This window comes from Haemaphysalis longicornis, unplaced genomic scaffold (genome assembly GCF_048455015.1).
Source record: "Haemaphysalis longicornis isolate Haplotype H1 unplaced genomic scaffold, Haemaphysalis longicornis Haplotype H1 scaffold_11, whole genome shotgun sequence".
Classification (NCBI taxonomy): Eukaryota; Metazoa; Arthropoda; class Arachnida; order Ixodida; family Ixodidae; genus Haemaphysalis; species Haemaphysalis longicornis.
The window spans coordinates 124,112,203-124,130,865 of record NW_027526214.1 but is presented as its reverse complement, the minus strand read 5'-3'; the positions used below and the strand labels follow the sequence as shown (position 1 = coordinate 124,130,865).

Genomic DNA, 18,663 nt, shown 5'->3' with positions numbered 1-18,663 from the left:
ACCTTCCAGGAGAAAACTTTATTGTAAACATTTTAGAATTTCTGGCACGGAACTGCCAGGCACTGCCAGGACTGCCAGGCACGGTCCGAAGAAATTGTAGTTGAAGCCTGAGCCCGACCCAGGCCCGAGAAAATGCGTGCTACCGGGCCCGAGCCCGGCCCGAGCACGGCCCATGTTCTGGGCTGGGCTCGGGCTTTTGGGCCAACCCGTGCAGTGCACTAAGGCATGTACTTCTGCCAGGTGGCACAGGAAACCAACAGGTGTGCTTCAATGGCACAAGCCGCCAAAGCACCGAGTGTACGGTCCACTCCAACGATGACCAGTGAGGACCCAACACTGGCCGAGTGACCAATAACAATTCAAATCGCCTGCACTAGCAGGGAGCGTACATGCCGACCCCTGGTATCTGCCATTCTCTCACGCAAGTAGGAACACAGTGACAGCCTATATGCGTGTGCATGTTACCTTGGGTCAGCCAATCCAACTCGGGCTAGTCTCGAGCCACTCTCGCCGGGCCACCAGCCCCCCACACAGGCATGAAGGGCTGCAAGCAGCCTACATCACACCACCGCACATTGGTCAACCCTTGTAAGGGAGCAAGTAATCGTCATACACACACTTGGAGAAGGAGCCCACGCACTGCGCGCCACATGACGATGCAAGTGAACCTTCTTATCCGCAAAATGGCCCCCTTGGGTGGAGCCACCTTTTCTCCTCCACCAGCTGCCATGCTTGAGCTGTACTCTGCCCTGTCCTCTATTCTAACCCAGGCACGAGTTCAGGCAGTGCACGTCTAGGCTCTTGAACCTTAAATGCTAAACCACAGTGCTGCATGGCAACCTGGAGCGATCCTAGTGCCGTTCCAACCGTTGATGCTCTTGGGGCATGCCTAGGAACACAGCAGTCAAGCGTAGGCAAACTCTGGTTTGGCCGGTGTGGCCGGCTTATTATTGTGTAAACTCCAGGATTCAGGTGTTCAGTGTGGCTAAACGCTGGCACATTTATGTGATGGGTGTAACGAGCCTGGGAAAAAAAGTTTCAGTTTCGCAGCTGCCCCTTCCCATAGGGGCGATTTCCCGTGCAAGCCGGGTGAACTTCCCAAGTGTTGTAGTCCCACACAAGGGCCGACCACGAGGCCGGGGAGTCGCTTGTACCTATTTTACTGGTAGGTGCCCGGCGCCACCAAGGCACACGAATGCACATGGTGCCTTCCGCAGCCACGGTGGACCGCCGTGGCAGGACATGCCGCCAGACTCTTTCACCCCCGACAATGGCGCAACGCGGCATGATGGCCGGGGGCCCCGCCAGATGGACAAGGGTCAGGGGCCCCTCGCAAGGGTAAAGGCAGCTTTCCAGACGTCTGCACTCGACCAGGGATGCCTGTACCCATTGCAGAAACCGGTGGGTGCCCGGTGGTACGCGGAATCGAACCCGGTACCTCCCGCATACGAGGCGGCCGCTGCACCTCTGAGCCATCGCTGCAGAAGGGCTTGAATAGGGGTATGCATGCGGGGACACCGTGGGGAAGGAATGCAAGTATTTGGGGAAAAATTGCACCGTGGTGTCTCCGTCCCATGTGGAGTAACCAGCTGTGGCCTTTATCAGGAACTTTGCGGTTGGCTATGAGCCAACATTTGTCCACACACGATGCAAAACGCATTGTCGTTGCCCTCTTCGGCAACAAGCTCCTCAGCCTGTCTCCTACTAGCCAACCATCTGCATATTAGTGAGCACTGGCAAAGACTCGCAGCACTCGAATGCTAAACAGCAGACTGAGGGAGCACAGGCAGTTTGCTTGCAGCTCGAATCGGATTAAAATTGTGAGACCACCTAAACCGTATGTCGCAGAAGCCACAAAAATTCGCACTTTGTGTGGTGCCCCCCCCCCTTCCCCCTAAAAAATATGTTCAAGGTCTCCACATATGGAAAACACACACCAAATGGTTGCACGAATGTGACGATTAAGAAATGTGGCCAGAGCATTTGCATTTCATGTATAAGAAGATAGTATCTCTGGTCCTGCACTATATAAGTAGTTACATTGTGAGTTGTGCATCCTGTAGCTTTCATAGAAAGAAATCGCAGGCCTCAGGATTGTCTCTCTGTATTGGCACGTGCAAAGATGTGCCGCTCTAATGCATTCCAAGCCAAGAAATCGGCACTGTTCAACCAGCAAGGGCTGGTTGAACGGTGAGCAGTCTTGGAGGGAACCCTGTGTGGCTCCTGTGGGGCACTGTGCCCGGCCAGAGGAAATGGTGCAGGCACGTCTGTTAACCGGGAGACAACTATCTACCAGCAGAGGCAGTAATTTGCCACTACCAGCACTTGCCGTGCTTCCTCTAGTGGAGGTTGGGTTTGGCAGGTTGTTTCCTGCTATCTGCGCAAGCTCCGACTTGAGCAGAAAGGTCAGGAGTGCTGGGCTGTGCACACGTGGCCTTTGTGCTTGTCCGGGAAGTGCTGTGTGGCCTCCCTTGTGTGGTGGCTCCAAGCCACTCTTGCAAGCCGGGAAACCGTGCTTCTGCTTGGTTGACATAAACATCTTGGGCTCTCATACAGGCAGTCAGTGCGAGTGAATTCGACTTGGTATACTTGGCAAGCGAAGGGAGGCGTTGATATTGTTCAGGAACTTGTGAGTTGCAGCTTCAGAGAGAGAAAAGCAATCGTAAGTGTTGCTGCCGATGGCAGGGGAACAAAGCTTTCCAAGTGCCTGCTGCTGCTGCTGCTGCTGATGGTGATGTGCAAATGCTTTCAGCCATTGCGGTCAGTCATTGCCAAGTCGGTAATTGGACCCCAAGTGCAAGTACTGTTGGCGCACCCCTCGAGGGAGCACTGTCCCGAGATCATGCTCTGTCTCCAACTGGGCATCGACGGGAGAAGCACCCAGAGCCATGGATGCTGTGGGGCGCTGTGCTGCCTCTTTCCTTGCTGTGCATGCTGTTGAGTGCAGCTGCGTCCGCGTGCAGGTGCTGCGAGCTGCAGTCGCAGCTGGAGAGCGTGCGCGAGGAGAACCGGTCCCTGCGCGAGGCCAACGAGGAGCTGCAGGCGCAGCTGCTCTCCTCGCACGTGCACGAGGGCCAGAACCTGGTGGCCGCCGTGGGGCCGGCCGGCGGGGCCTCCCTGGCGGCCGAGTTCAGCACCCTCGAGGAGCTCTCCAAGGAGAAGGTGGGCTGCTGCCGCTGCTGCTGGGGCTGAAAGGGGGTCTTTGCATGCAGGCAATTGCGGTGGGAAACGCGCGGATATGGCCAGAATAGTAGGATAGAAAAGCATGGATCTTTATTGTCACGCAAAGTAAATACATCACACTAAGAAAACCGGGGAAAAAACTCAGTTCCCCAGTGAAACAGGTGGCTGTTCCGGTGTCCAACAGTAAGCATACAGCGTGAAAACAAGAGCGTTTATTCACGGCAGTGCGCCGATATACACGGCCTGAGGCAGCTGCACTATCACGGCCGGGTGGGACAGAAATCGTGATGGGAAGAGAACAAAGTGCTCGTGCACAAGTGACACACTGCAGCGGCAAGCAGCAGTGGCCAATATAGGCACAAACATTAGCACAGAGGAAAGCAGAACAAGAGCGCATACAGTGAAACTTGAACAACACAGGAATGCACAACCTCAGCAGTCATTACGGAACCAGGGGGTACGTGAGCATTATGTAAGAATACCAGAGCACATCTACAATAGCTCCACATCCTCCGTAAGGAGAGCAGTAAAATACCTATAAGGAAGGGTGTCAGACAAGGAGACACAATCTCTCCAATGTTATTCACAGCATGCTTACAAGAAGTATTCAGAACGTTGGATTGGGAACAGGTGGGAGTAAGGGTTAATGGAGAATACCTCAGTAACCTCAGATTTGCTGATGACGTTGCCTTGCTCTCGGGGGACGAATTGCAAAGCATGCTTTCCACACTGGGCGAACAGAGTAGAACCGTGGGCCTGAAAATTAATATGCAGAAAACTAAAGTAATGATCAATAACCTCGGGACAGCACATCAGTTTGGGATAGGTGGCGAGGTAGTGGAAGTGGTAAGCGAATATATCTGCTTATGCCAAGTTGTGACCCCGGATCCCAACCATGAGGCAGAGATAATTAGAAAGGTAAGAATGGGGTGGAGTGCATGTGGCAGACGTTCTCAGATGATGAATGGCAGCCTACCGTTGTCCCTGAATAAGAAAGTGTATGACAGCTGCATCTTACCGGTACCCACCTACGGGGCAGAAACTTGGAGGCTCACTAAGAGGATTCAACTTAAATTGAGGACGACTCAGTGGGCAATAAAGCAAAAGATGATAGGTGTAACATTAAGGGGGCAGACTGGTCTTAGAGCTATTTGTTTTTTATTTACCAACCAATTTTAATGAAACTGCACTGCGTTATCGTTTTTTGTGCTGATTTCAAATCTGCCATTAGATTTATTGCAAGTTGATTATATTTTAAGTTAGTTAATGATTAATTGCCATTAATTTGGGTCACAGTTACAAAATAACCACTCCATACAGAATGGCAATTACCACGTGGCTAGGCAGACAAATGACTAAAGAATACAACATAGGAAGAACTTCTTTGGTTCAGCTATTTTTGGTCGTTTTACAACACAGAGAACTTTGCTTCTCCCGCGCTCTGCCAGAAATGGCTCACAGGTGGTGCCAATTGAACACAATAATAATTTTCCAACGCCTCCATTTAAAGAATTTGTTTCCAACATTGTATTCTCCACACATTTCGGTATCAGAAGCAAAAAGAATTAAAGTTGTACCTGCTCTGGGTGCCAAGATATCTGAGGATGAAATGCTAGCTTTGCATTGCAAGAAAAGTGCCATTTCACCATCGAATTCTGCGCTGAGCTGTAGAGTGCACCTTAAAATGCTATTATAATAGAATAACAAAATATGGTGCCTTTTGATTAAGAAATGTACATACTCATAGAAAAATGGCCGTGGAGGCCAAAAATGCCATTTTTGAGAAAACGCTTTTTTTGACTGTTTTTCAAAGAGAGCGGAGTGGGTGAGGGAACAAACGCATGTTAAAGAGGTGTTAGTAGAAATTAAGAAGAAGAAATGGACGTGGGCAGGGCATGCAATGCGAAGGCAAGATAACCATTGGTCATTAAGGGTAACAGAGTGCATCCCTAGGGAAGGCAAGCGTGGCATGGGACGGCAGAAAGTTAGATGGGCAGATGAGATGAAGAAGTTTGCGGGAATAAATTGGTCGCAGTTAGCACAGGACTGGGATATTTGGAGACCTATGGGAGAGGCCTTTGTCCTGTAGTGGTGATGATGATGATGACACAAACGAAGTTCTGAAGATGAAAATGTGAAAGATGGGTCATTCCACGCGAAACGTCCCAGCCCAAAAATCGACCATCGCCAATTTCATTGAAAAAATTTGTGCTAGGTGCCGATGAAGTGTAGGAGGTCGGCACGGAGTATTTCCCTTGAAAAAAATTTTTCGGTCGCGGGAGCGCTCCTTGAAATTTCTGCAAACACGCAAAATGTGGTTGGAGATAATAAATTTTAAATAAATATTGAAACTATGTGTAATGACAAATATTAAATTGGATCATTCTCCTTGCATTGTTCTTTGATGTGGGACTGTGTCTGAGGCTGTGTAAGTATTTTTGGCGTTGTATTGGCTAAGTAAAAACACAAAAAATGGCACGTTTTTAGGAATTTTTTGCAAAGGCACCGTGAAAGTGTCACCCAAACTATTTCTATCGTGCATTGATGTGGCCTTTGAGTGTCGAGCAAAAATAATTTAAGCCGATTACAGAGCCTACTTTTCTAGCAAATAGCTTACAAAGATGCAAGAAAATGAGTTTTTGCCGAACTTCACACCTACAAAAGCCCCAAGGCCCTCAAGGTAAAATTACATGAGATGGCTCATTATACGCACCAGCACCTTGACTTTTAATTTAGAAAATTTGACTCGGGTAAATTTTGTTTGAGGCGAGAAAAAAATTTTTAAAGTTCACAATCAGCCGCACTTGTGTCCACTATGCAACTGCGCCCCCAACTCGGAACGCGTTCGTGCCGCCACCCCTTTTTGTGGCAGGCATGTGCACACGTGGCTCATTACTGAATGAACATTGGTTGTGTCGCTTGACAACACAAAAAATACATCGTAAACAACATTCTCCACTCCGCCACTTTTGTGGCGGGAGCTACACTACACTATCTCGGCAAGACTTCGCAGGATGACCAGTTTTGACATTGAGCGCTAGAGGTCAACCCCCTTCCGCAAGTGCCCGGCACGGAGCAGCGGCCTTAGGGTAGGGACAGATAGACGGCAGGGGAGAGATAGGCGAGGAGGGAACGGGAATGTGCAAGCAAGCCGCCGCCGCCGCAGTGATAAGCGCGCAGCACGAATGGAGGCCAGGAGGCCACGTGCGGCGCAGAGCCGTGTGCGATGAAGGAAGATGAATATCCAGCTGTGGTCACTCATAAAGTGGTGAGGCTTAAACGACGCCGTGAGGTGGAAAAGAGGAAACACGCTGCTGTTGCGTACAGCTTCGCTACTTTCAAGTCTTGCGTGTTAGTGTGAGCTTCCGTCATTTTTATTTTTGGGTATTCCTACAGTGAACACAGCAAGTGAGTGTTTTGTAGTGGCAGTTATCAGCGAGCTGGACCTAATCTGTCTGATGCGGAGGAAGAACGATCGCAGAGTAATTTTGCCTGCGCACCACACTTCACATAGCCCCAGAAAATTCAACGCACAATATTTTTCACTGCAAACATACCATTTCTTTCCACTTGTTTCTTTTGCCTACGGTTTTTTTCTGTTGTTCACAGATATTCAACGCTTCACCAGGTGAATAATCACCGTCAACGAAGTCTGCCTTGTTCTTCTTTTTTTTTACCTTCATTTCTTTCTAGCTTGATTAGGATGCAATGGTAAAAAAAAGTGTTGAACGAGTAGGTGGTCTGAAGTGATGAAATTGTCGCGCTCATTTGACTGGGATTGCCATGGCGAATGTTGAACCAAGTTGTGCCCTTGTATCTTGTATTTTAGAACTTGGAACCATTATTCCTTTGATATTGTTTTAGCCTAGGCATACAGGTCCTTTCGGGTCTCAATCTGATCTTGAGAAGGTGTCTGGAGAAATGCTCTTTCCGTCAGACGTTTAAGTGCGCCGCCAACGCCGTGACATCCACTTTTGCCGTGTAAAGTGGCAAAGAAATTCTATTATGCCGACAGTTTATGGCCATCCTTGTGTAGAAGAGACTCACGAAGTTACTTTTTTTTCTTGTATTGCGAAGAAGCTCCGTCAAAGAAATAATGAAGTTCTTCTTTTAGTTGAGGCTGATTTTGTTTCTGTACTCCGAGCACTGCGCTCTTAAATATGTAAACTGCCATGATGGGAAGTGACTGGGCAAAGACTTTAAAATAAAAAAGTGGCAGGGTGGAGTATGTTGTTTACGGTGTATTTTTTGTGTTGTCAAGCGACACAACCAATGTTCATTCAGTAATGAGCCACGTGTGCACATGCCTGCCACAAAAAGGGGTGGCGGCACGAACGCGTTCCGAGTTGGGGGCGCAGTTGCATAGTGGACACAAGTGCGGCTGATTGTGAACTTTAAAAATTTTTTTCTCGCCTCAAACAAAATTTACCCGAATCAAATTTTCTAAATTAAAAGGCAAGGTGCTGGTGCGTATAATGAGCCATCTCATGTAATTTTACCTCGAGGGCCTTGGGGCTTTTTTCAGATGTGAAGTTCGGCAAAAACTCATTTTCTTGCATTTTTGTAAGCAATTTACTAGAAAAGTACGCTCTGTAATCGGCTTAAATTATTTTTGCTCGACACTCAAAGGCCACATCAATGCACGATAGAAATATTTTGGGTGACACTTTCACGGTGCCTTTGCAAAAAATTCCTAAAAACATGCCATTTTTTGCGTTTTTACTTAGCCAATACAACGCCAAAAATACTTGCACAGCTTCAGACACAGTCCCACATCAAAGAACAATGCAAGGGGAATGATCCAAGTTAATATTTGTCATTACACATAGTTTCACTATTTATTTAAAATTTATTTCTCCAACCACATTTTGCGTGTTTGCAGAAATTTCAAGGAGCGCTCCCACGACCGAAACATTTTTTTCAAGGGAAATACTCCGTGCCAACCTCCTACACTTCATCGGCACCTAGCACAAATTTTTTCAATGAAATTGGCGATGGTCGATTTTTGGGCTGGGACGTTTCGCGTGGAATGACCCAGATAGCAATTTGAAATGGGCAATGATATCAATATTTCAGTGTAGAATAACTGCACACATAAATCAAAGGAATGGTAGAACTTGAAAATTATTTTGAGACGACAGCGTGCAGCGCAGCATTGTTTTCCTCCGTAATTTGTTCATGCAAGAGTTCTATATCGTCACTCAGTGAGAGGCAAAGCGATGTTCTTGAATAAAGGGATGTTTATTGAGGCAAACTTGCAATAAACTTGAATAAAATACAACCACCTGCCACAGTGGCTAAGGTGTTTGCGTTTAACAACGCAACATCGCCAGGTGGTCCAGATTAACCTGGAGAGCTCTTCACTGCAGCTCAGGTGTAGTTAAAGCCCCGCAATCGATCACTCGGTGACTGGGCCGCCTCCATGCCGTGCAGCTGATCGACACTGTGAAGCACGAGAAGGAGGACAACCTGCGGCTGCGGGCGTACATCGACGGCATCCTGCTCAACATCATCGAGAACCACCCGCAGCTGCTCGAGGTCAAGACCCTCGACTGAGCTGCAGCTGCGTCTGTGCGGAAGAGAGTGGCCGGGACGAGCCGGGGCAGAGGCTGACCCCCTGCCGGAAGTGCCTCGACCTCGGGGCACAGGTCTGGCCTGCTCGCCGTCTTGCAGGGGGCGCTGCTCGGAGGCAGCACTCGCAAGTGTAAATACGTGCAGCCCAGGGTGGATGGGCCGTTCAGCATCGTGCTGCGCAAAAGGCTCGCAGTTCTGGCCACTTTGAAAAGCTGGAAAAGAGGAGGATGTGGCCACGTATGAGTGCAGTGGGGGGAGACGTACAGGCTGTCAAAGTTTTCTAGGCCACGCCAGAGGTATCTGGCTTCAAAGAATTCCAAGCAAAAGCTAAACTTTGAGCTGTGACCAAGTTGTTTTTATAACAGCTTGGAAGAAAATAGCTTTCTCTAGCTTTCTAGCCTCGCGCGACACGTAAGCTTGTAGGCGTACAAAATTTTGACAAGGACTGTACACGAAGCTGGCAAAGCGTTAGCTGGCTGCCAGCCAACACTGGCAACAAACAGCAAAACTGCACCAGCACCGCTCAACTAGGAGGAGTGCGCTTGAATGAAGCTTTCTATCAGAAGTACCAAGATGAGGAAAAAAAGAAGTGAGGGAAAATGCATACGCCTAGCAACGTCACTGCTGGGCCCGCAATGCTTGCGATGGTTTGCTGTCGTCGTCACAGTTGCGACCAAAGAACAGTTGGGTGCGAAGATGTGTGGAGATTTCCCGTGTTCCGTCCTAGGTAGGTAGGTTTGTTTGTGATGTTTTCTCCGGTCATATGGTGGCAAAAAGAATGCTACAGGATGCAACGGATGCAGCTAAGCACCATTCAGCGTGAAACGCAAAGACGCCCCTTCAGTGCCTCCTGTTCCTCCACGAAGGGTCATGAGGCTGCAAAGTGGCTTTTGTACATATGTTTCTAGAAGGGCGACGAAAAGGCTGCCCAGCACCAAACGCTACAGCAAGGTCCCATGTTGTTCACTCTTCAAAGTGCCTCGGTGAAGAAGACGCCTTCAGTATCCCCAGCGTTCTTTTCACTTCCTGTACAAACTCGAGGGTTTTAGTCTGTGTTAGTTGTTAATCTTTCAGTTTTTAGCTCTGACCAGCATACGGCACACCCACAAAAAAAGATTCCTTGGGGCTCTTCAATCTGCTTACATGCTTTGAATGCAAGGCATCGTGGCTTCCGCTAACTCTATGGAGCCCCTAATTTTATGCTTCACTTAGTTTCTTGGCTCCCTTCTGTTCATATTTAAAATATCTCGGAACACCATGTTTGTGCCTGGCATCGGTGTAGTGTTGGCAAGTCACTTGCCATTAAGGGTGTTGTTTTTAACCTGTTGACTGACAGCATGTGTTTTCAGTACCGTTTGGTGCTCACAAAACCAGGTTTCTGGTTGCATGGTGCACGTAATGTTTCCGCATTAAAAGCTGAGCTTGTGTGAAGCCACTGGCCTGTAAGGCTGGCCAAAGGGAAGTTAACTTGTCTTGCTGGACTGATCATTGATTCTCTTGGTTGCATGTTCACTGCAAACTGTCTTCGTAGGGAAAATAATTGGTGTGCGAGGTGCACTTGCAGAGCGGATTGCCGGCAGCGTTGCAATGCCATTTTAATCACCCGAGTGCCTTCAGGCGCTCTTCACCCGAGTGTCTTGTGCGAGCTGTCGCGGCTAGCACCATAGCCATAGCACAAGCTGGCCACTGTCAACATTGCGGTGTGGCAAAATGCACTGCCTAATGCAATGTTGTCAAATGTTATTGGTTTTGCGCAGGGGAATGTTATTACCAAATGCTGTTTGAAAGAAAGCACATTTTCATCACTTTCACAAGTCGTTGTACATTTAAGTTGTACGCTTTTTGGCAAATAACAACTGTGTGTGCAACCGGTACGTTCACTGGCAAGCTTGATGGTGCTGACTTTCCGAAATGGTGGTCGCTGGAACCCGCCTGCCTTTCTCTGCGTACTAGCACAGTCCTAGCAGCGGCGTTTTCGTGGCAACGCAGTGGCCGCCTGTGATTTCCTTGCTGGCTGCTTTCCCTGCATGGTGCCTTTGGGTTGGGGGGGGCAGCGATGTGGGACCACCTGTCTTTTGTAAATAGCTGTGTTCTATAGGCGATGCAATAAAAATGGTTGGACATCCTTGCCTACTGGTCTGAGACATTTTTTCAATTATATAGAAACTGTGCCGTGTTCAAACAAGGGGTGGAATTCAAGTGTCAGTTTGCACACCGCTACTCCAGACACAAGTGTTATTAATCGGCACATGGCGCGGGAATTTCGCGCTCAATTTCTGCCAAGTTTTCTGGAGGCTTATTCGTCAATGGAAACTATTGCACGTGACAAGAATTCAGGGATAAATCAACATTTATTCTGTGAAAAATGACGGCTTGCAAGCGGGCTCCAAGCGAACATGCATAGCAGTTCTGCGCCACTACCAAGCCCCGTTTGTTGAGTTTGTGGGGTCCATGATTTCAGTGTGTTAACAGATTCCAGGGCAAACTCTAACCCTGTCGGCCCTGGGGTTGTTGTTTGACGACACTACACAAAACATCCTCTATCGCCTTGACAGCAAAACCAAAGCTGCCAGTTTCCTAGGTAAGGGTTCTTCAGAGATGCCTCTTGCAATAGACATTGGCATGGTTGCATTTTCGCGGAGCTGGACGGTAAGAACAAGCAGCCGCAGTGTGTAAGGAAAATTAAATCTTGGTTTTTAAAAATATCCACAAAAATGGAGAAAATTTTACTACCCGCTTTTTTTCTCTCTCTATGCTGGGGGTGTCAAAGCATTCACAAAAATAAAAAAATTCTACCTGAAAGAAAAATTTAATTGCCTAATGAACTAATTGTCATGTGTGTGAATTATTAAATATTTCCACCCTCAGGTTAATTTTTTATTTCTATGCTTCTGAAGCCTGAAAGTATACTAAAGCACACAGAAACAATTTCTGCTCGAAATAAAAAATTCCAGGGCAGAAAGGGCTAACGAACTAGCAAAATAGCTAGGTGGGATTTCAAAACTAAGAAGAAAACGAAAACTTCAAGCTAGTTTAGTCTGTGCAATTGGGTTACGTTGTTCTTGTTTCTCTCTCTCGAGGAATAGTGAGTGAAGCTGAAAGATTGCAAAACAGACATTGACCTTGGATGTGCATGCAGTTTAATTAGCCAATGCTGTCGCTGCCTTTGCAAATAAATTTGACCACAAACATTCCCAACTCGCAAAGGAAGGGGGTAGGAAATTCTCGGGCCACAATAGCTTGCACTCGGCACACCCGTCATGCTTGCATGTCGCCCTGAACCCACTTCAGGTGACCTGGGACAGGCCTAGGGCTGCATCGGTGTCGAGTGAGCAAAACACGCTTTGCACTTTGGGTTAGTGCAGTGAGGCCGTGCGCACCTCCTACGTCGGCCTTCACCACAGCGTTGCATAGGCAGTTGTGCCAGCTTGGCCCACTTTACCGCATGTGCAATATTTCGGCCATGAAGAGGTTAGCATTTCGAGCGCTGCTTAATCAATCCCTGTGTCCCTTGGTCCCCGCTAAGAGGGCACATGGGTCTTTGGGACTGAAAAATTGCCCCAAAGAGCATTTCTTTAGATATCACTTTTCTCTCTTGATTTGCACAGTTTTTCCCTCCAAAAATTACATATGTGGAGCAGTACCAGGTACTTCGGGCCATAGAGGCCCGAATTCAACACAGAAATAGTTATTTTCCCATAATTCCCCACTTTTTCACCACGAGTGGTATCGCAGTGATACGAAATTCTTGAGAGGTACATCCCAGCGCGTAGTGTAGCTAGGAAGACTGTTTTTTTTTTTTTTTTGTACTGTGAAGCTGAATGTTTAAACCATGTGTTATGGGAAGCAGATTTTGCATTTTGTGCTTCAAAAGTTATTTAATTAGCGTTACTTCTAATTGGTTTGCAGGAGTAGGTCAAACCTAGATGTTAAAATTATGTAAATGTCTATGTGATTGCAAAACAAAAAACTGCTTCCCACATTCAATTCTCCACAACTTCCTGTATCTATTCATCTCTTGCGGATAATCTTTTGTTGAAGTTTTTTTTTCATATTGTTCTCAAGAACAGTTAAGAAAATTTGTTAGCTCTGAAACTAGCTACCTCACATCAAAACTAATTAGATATTTGACATCAGATAAAAAACTGAACAAGCCCATGAAGTCGCGTCAAAACTGCTTGGAAAGAAAAAAACAGTTGCGAAGACCAGTGCACCCTCTTAAAATAGAACTTAATGCAAAAACTGCAACAATGACAACCGCCAACATTTTGTGAGCAACTTTTACTCTAGTTTAATTAAAAGTTGTTCAGCCAGAGATCATTTAATTTTTACAACAAAACTGTTATCCTCTTGTTGGTTGAGTAATTTTGTGTCGTAAATAAAAAACATGTAATCCCGCCCTGCCCAAGGCCTACTCTCAGGCTGGCAGTATTCAATAAATAAATAAAATAAATAAATAACCCTGGCAGGACCCAGCAGTTCTTGCCTAAGATGCCGAGAGCATATGCATCAGGCTAGGCAGGCATCCAGCATAGAGCTCAGTATTTCTTAAAAAAAAAAAAAAAATTACACCCACGTCCCCTCGCGGGAACCCTGGTGTGATGCGACGCTGAGGGGGTTTCAAGTGCAAGCAGAGAGCAACCGTAGACCAAAAGGCCGCCGGAGAGCGGCACACCGGTTATATGCGCAGCGCGCCTGAAGGAGAGGAGACCGCGGAGAGAGAGAGTACTGCACATGCGCCGGCGCCAGTGCGTCTGCCGCGGCTATGACGCAACAAAATCCAACACAATCCACTTTAATCCAATCCAATCCAAGCCAACCCATTCGAATCCAACGCAATGCCCCTCGCGAGAGAGGGGCATCGGAGAGGAGAGGGGGTGAGTGGTGGAGAGCGCAGCTCGTGCGGTGAGGAGAATGGGGGAGGGGCGGACGCCGACAACAACGCCGACGACGCTGCATGGACAAGGCGAGTGAATGAGATGCAGTCGCATATAAAAAAAAAACCACAAGACAAGCACCGAAAACACATTGTGCATGATAAGACGCCTGTGAACAACGGGACCGCCCCCCACAATGTGTTCCTGGTAAAAATTATGTTTGAAGTCGGCATGACTAGCGTCACTGAATAGAGCAGTTCTTGCCCACGGTGCTGAGCGCGTGCGTCAGCTAAGGCAGGACCCAGCTTTTGCCGCCAGAGGAGCCCAGCGCAAGCGACAAGCCGGCCGAGACGACAAGAGACATTTCCTACCCTCTCCTTGTACTGGTTTACAACCGCTTTAGCTGGACATCCACTTTCGCAGGGCTCGGGATGGCGACCATTTTTTTTACTTCCAACGTACTGTCACCTAGGTCTGTAGTTGTACGACTAACATTGCACACAAAATCTAAACAATCTTTGTATGCAGAATAGGTGTCCTAGTGAAGAACCGCGAGTGCTCCAGCGTGTTTGATCTCAATGCATTTGATCTCAAATGATGTATTGCAGTGTGCATGCAGCACTTTGCAAGCTTGTATGAATGTTCAGTTCAGATTAGCATCGAATACGAGCTTTGAATTGGCATTGGCAGCTGCCTTCATTTGAAGCCCTCATTCTTATTTTAAACGTTGGAAACCCACCTCTAGATTGAAAAGGTCACCGTGGCAGTGTTGACTGGGAGCGTATTGCAACAGAACCCTAGTGATGGCATTTCCCCGACTGTTATGTTACGACAAGTCGATCATCTGCAACTTTTCCGGTGCAGTCTCTGGGCAGACGTTTCGGCCTCCTTGAGTTGGAAGTTTTCTTCGCACAGTTCCCTGAGAGACAAAATCAACGACGCTCTAGTGTTCTCAGCCTGCGACTAGCACGACCACTCCTAAACCACATGAAAAATTGGAACACCAGCGCGCACACGTCCATTTGTGGTTCCTGTGCATCCATTGCCTTCTTTCTGGGTGCTGGTAGTAGTTCTTTTTACAGAAAAGTTAGAATTCCGTACATTTTTCTGGTCCCCCTTGCAGCAAAGGCAAATATTATGAGTGCTCACAGGGAAATGGGCACAACTGCTGTTTCATTGAAACTATCCTAAAATAAATTATATGCCAGTTGGCCCCAAAGATGACTAACAGTACAAATTGCATCTACATTTCAGAATTATTGCGTAGTTGACACTGAAGTAGTAGACACAGTGGGATCCCCTCTTCTGCCACTTCACGGGAGAGAAACTGGCAGCCCCACGTGCACCTACTGGAATCAAACTGTAGTCCCTCCACGCTTACTAATTAAATTTAATTAAGCCATGGATACATAGTGCCGCAACCGAATGACGGGAAAAATGAAATGTGCACATTCTCCAACCATGTGTGTGGCCTGAATTTCATGCAGCTTCAGAGCCATTCCACTGTGACAATGAATGACCAGCAAAGTGTTGTTGTCAATCAAACTGCTCTTCAGCATCTGCCTTCACATCAGAAACACAGCTGAAAATGCCATGCATCGGCTTTTGCTGAAGCAAGTACATGCATGAATATTCAGCTGCAGCTTTTAGGATTTGAATCAGCGAAGCCATGGTGTGTGCATTGAATACAGATATTCCACAATTGATTTTACAGCGCTGAATCGTTATTTGAAGTTTGGAATAGTATTTGCGCACTCCTAGTACTGAGACTGGCAGTTCAGCATCCGTTCCCATTCCACGATCAAAAAGGGAGACAGCTGGAGACCATATAGAACAGCTGGCTGCCTGCTCTTGCATACATGTCTAATCATAATGTGACGTAATGTAACATAATAGCGTAATTACTTACTTCAAAGTTGGACACCACGCTTGTGTGTGGTCATGATGGCTCCTAATAATACATTTACCAGAAAAGAACTGTTTGGCATGTCAATAAGAAAAAGAAAAAGAATGATGCCTACCTTGACCTCACAATCTATGGCCGCATGATACTGCTGCCCTGCTGTTTTCCATTACTGGACCAGTCACAGTTTTTACTCACTTGAGCTGACTACAAGTGTGTGTTACGACAGCAATATTTTTTCCACGACAGCCGCAACGGACTACAGTTGAGGCACTGCCAACGGTGCTGGCAAAAAAAAAAAACCTGCGAATTGTCACGCATGAGCTCTCGCGCTGTGATTGGACAAATAACAAATCTGCCAGGGAGAGACTGCAAAGAAGTCCCTGTGGTCCCTGCTCCCAAAACAAAGTGAATGAGGCCTTTCGAAAGCGAGTTTCCATTTCTTTATTGTTTGAGAGCCCCTAAGAACAACAATTGCACCACAGTACCAGCCTGCTAGCTGGCTTTCTTCAATGTAACAGCCCTGGTCATTTGTCTCGGACACTTCTCGTCTCGCATTCACCAAACACAAGATGAGAGGATCATGGATATGCCACGACTGGTCTCCCCACTCGAGGCAGCTCCCAACACCTTACAACGTCGCCGCAGCTTCACCCCCTCCCAGCAAGTGCCAGGATCACAGACGGTGGAGGGTGGGTGGGTTGCCCTGGCAGAGTTTTTGGATACACACCAGTTGCAAAACTCGGCCTGAGAATACGGGCCACGTGAGCAGCCCTGCTTCTTTGTAGCTGAGGGGCACATGCGCCGCCTAGCCAGGTACAAAGACTGGACTGCGCCAGAAGTTTACAACTCGATGAAATGGAGCTTGCTTCGCAAATTGGGACACGTTATTAAGTCGGCTGGTGCTTCCCTCTCTTTCGCAGCTTGAGGCCGCAGCTGCAGGTGTTTGAGTGGCAGGGGGCAGGCCCAGCCAGCTTGGCAGGTGCGCAGCTGGTGCGCGGGGCCCCTAGTGGGCCAGGTAGCGGAAGCCCTGCTGGTGCTGGGGCCTGGGCAGGCTGCCCAGGCTGCGCTGGGGGGAGCCCTCGGCCGAGCCCTCGCCTCCGCTGCCGCCCGTGCGCCTCCGCAGCGTGCCCAGGGGGCTGCTGCTGGCCCGCTCGCCCCGCAGCCGCACTGCACCAAGGGAGAGCGCCTGCGCTGGAGCATCCTCCACACTCAAGGGGATTTCTCCACACCGTGTGCGACTGTGGGACTCCCCGGTGGGCATTTCCCCCAAGAGAGCAGGACAGACAGCAAACTTCCACGCACAAGGCAAGAACGACGAAAGGAAATGGCGGGTTGAGAGAATAAAAGCAAACCCACCAAAACAATGGAGACTGGGACCTCGGGCCTAGGCCACCTGAAACGTTCGAGACAGGCACCCAAGAGGCTTCACCCCTTCTCACTGTAAAAGCTGCCGACAAAAGTGCTGCCAATCCGAAATTCACCTCTGAAACATCCCCCCCTCCCCCAGGGACGCACGAGCCACTTTGTGCTGTTCAGACTGCTTTACGACGAACAGCAACGAGGCTGTGGATGACATGAAGGGAATGTGTGCAGCGGTTGAAGACTTGCATGAGCGAGGGAAAGCACAGAGACACAGGGCAGTGCATGCCAACAGACTTCTTCGATTTTGCGATGTGCTTCACACTGTCACGGCAGGGGCCAATGCTATTGCCACTATATGCAATAGCCAATGCTATTGCCACTGCCCATGGCAAAATAACAGCCCCTGATCATTCTTTTTCTCTTGCTTGTGGTGCTCAAGGCTCACATGGCTTCAGCATGACAGTTATCACCACAGTTATCAGGCATTAGCAGTGCTCCTTCACTCGCACACTTCCTTAACTACATAAAAAAAAGGAAGGCTATGTAAACTGCTCCCCTGCACTCCCATGTTTCCAAATTGGGAGCATTTTTTTTATACTCTCCTTTACCTTGTCATCGTCTCCTCCTCCTATTTCTTTCTTCTTTTGAGGGGGGCCACTGGTCTTGAGGACCAAACATTTACCGAGAAATCAATTTTCTGTGTTAATTTTACTTCCCATCTAGAGGTTCCCAGACATGTAGCTGTAACATAAATATTTACAATGCTGTTGAAACTTTCGAAACTTCAATATTGTTCCCCTGAGGTCAACTGTTGGGTACAATATCTTGGGATGTACTAGTATGATTTGTATCATTTTTGCTGCATTCGAAAGCTTATGAACTAAACAGTAACATAAAACCACAAAAAATATAGAACTTCTTTTTGCTAGCACAATTTTTTATGCAGTTCATTTTAGGAAAACACTGGTGATTCATGACCTCACATTTAATAAGCTTACAGCATTTGCAGAAACAGCAGCAAAATTTCACCTGTGGTATAGTTGCATTCCCCGGTCTTTCTAGAGCACAAATGGATAAAAAGTATTAGAGTATACCATAGGTAGATAATGAAAAAATTTCCCGAAATGGAATGGAATATAACATGTTGCACAACGCTGAACTTAACCCACATAAGACGAAAACTGACTGCATATTTGTGCTCAGGATGTTGCAACAAACTTAATGTGCAAATCTCAAGCACACAGGTTACAGAATAACAAAAACGTCCAGCCCGGGTGAAGCACAGACCCTTCCGGAATAGAATTCTGCACACACCACTGATGGATCATGTTAGAGTTATCGTCAAACAGCACTTGAAGACAAACATGTATATGTGCAGGTGATCTGGTGGTCCGCACAGGTGCACGGGATCGCACAGGGAGCACGGCCAGCGACCAATGCACCCCTTTCCATGAACTCGCTTCTCACGCACTGGGCGCAAGATGGGAGATGTCAGCATGGACAAGAGAGACTCCCACGGGCGACCTTGCGCTTCCCGCGTCTTTTGTGGCCTGTCACTGCCTCACCCTTGCACCACCACGGCGGTTTGTTCTGACCACAGTGTTCTGACCGATGGTGACTGGAAGCAGCTTTGGTGTGCCCACGGAAGTGGCCACCCCTCGGGGGCTATTAAGCGTGCGGGAATGCAGCCAGCCCGTTTGCACGGTTCTCCCACACGGCATTACGACGTGCATCACGAACCCACTGGTGGAACAGAGCGTG

At 48.0% G+C, this 18,663-nt stretch overlaps 2 protein-coding genes across 6 annotated transcripts in view; one reads left to right on the top strand and one right to left on the bottom strand.

Annotated features, from left to right (window-relative positions):
- LOC144160989 (rab11 family-interacting protein 4A-like) overlaps positions 1–8,888 on the top strand; it is a 270,063-nt gene extending 261,175 nt beyond the window's left edge. For all 4 annotated transcript variants that reach the window (XM_077692054.1, XM_077692053.1, XM_077692055.1 and 1 more), the window contains 2 exons: positions 2,964–3,162; positions 8,617–8,888. In XM_077692054.1, coding sequence (XP_077548180.1) covers positions 2,964–3,162; positions 8,617–8,739 — 322 coding nt within the window. In that variant the 3' untranslated portion in view covers positions 8,740–8,888. The remainder of the gene's footprint in view (positions 1–2,963; positions 3,163–8,616) is intronic.
- A 7,069-nt stretch (positions 8,889–15,957) lies between these two features.
- LOC144160988 (transmembrane channel-like protein 5) overlaps positions 15,958–18,663 on the bottom strand; it is an 88,631-nt gene continuing 85,925 nt past the window's right edge. For both annotated transcript variants that reach the window (XM_077692050.1, XM_077692052.1), the window contains exon 18: positions 15,958–16,707. In XM_077692050.1, the coding sequence (XP_077548176.1) occupies positions 16,544–16,707 (164 nt within the window). In that variant the 3' untranslated portion in view covers positions 15,958–16,543. The remainder of the gene's footprint in view (positions 16,708–18,663) is intronic.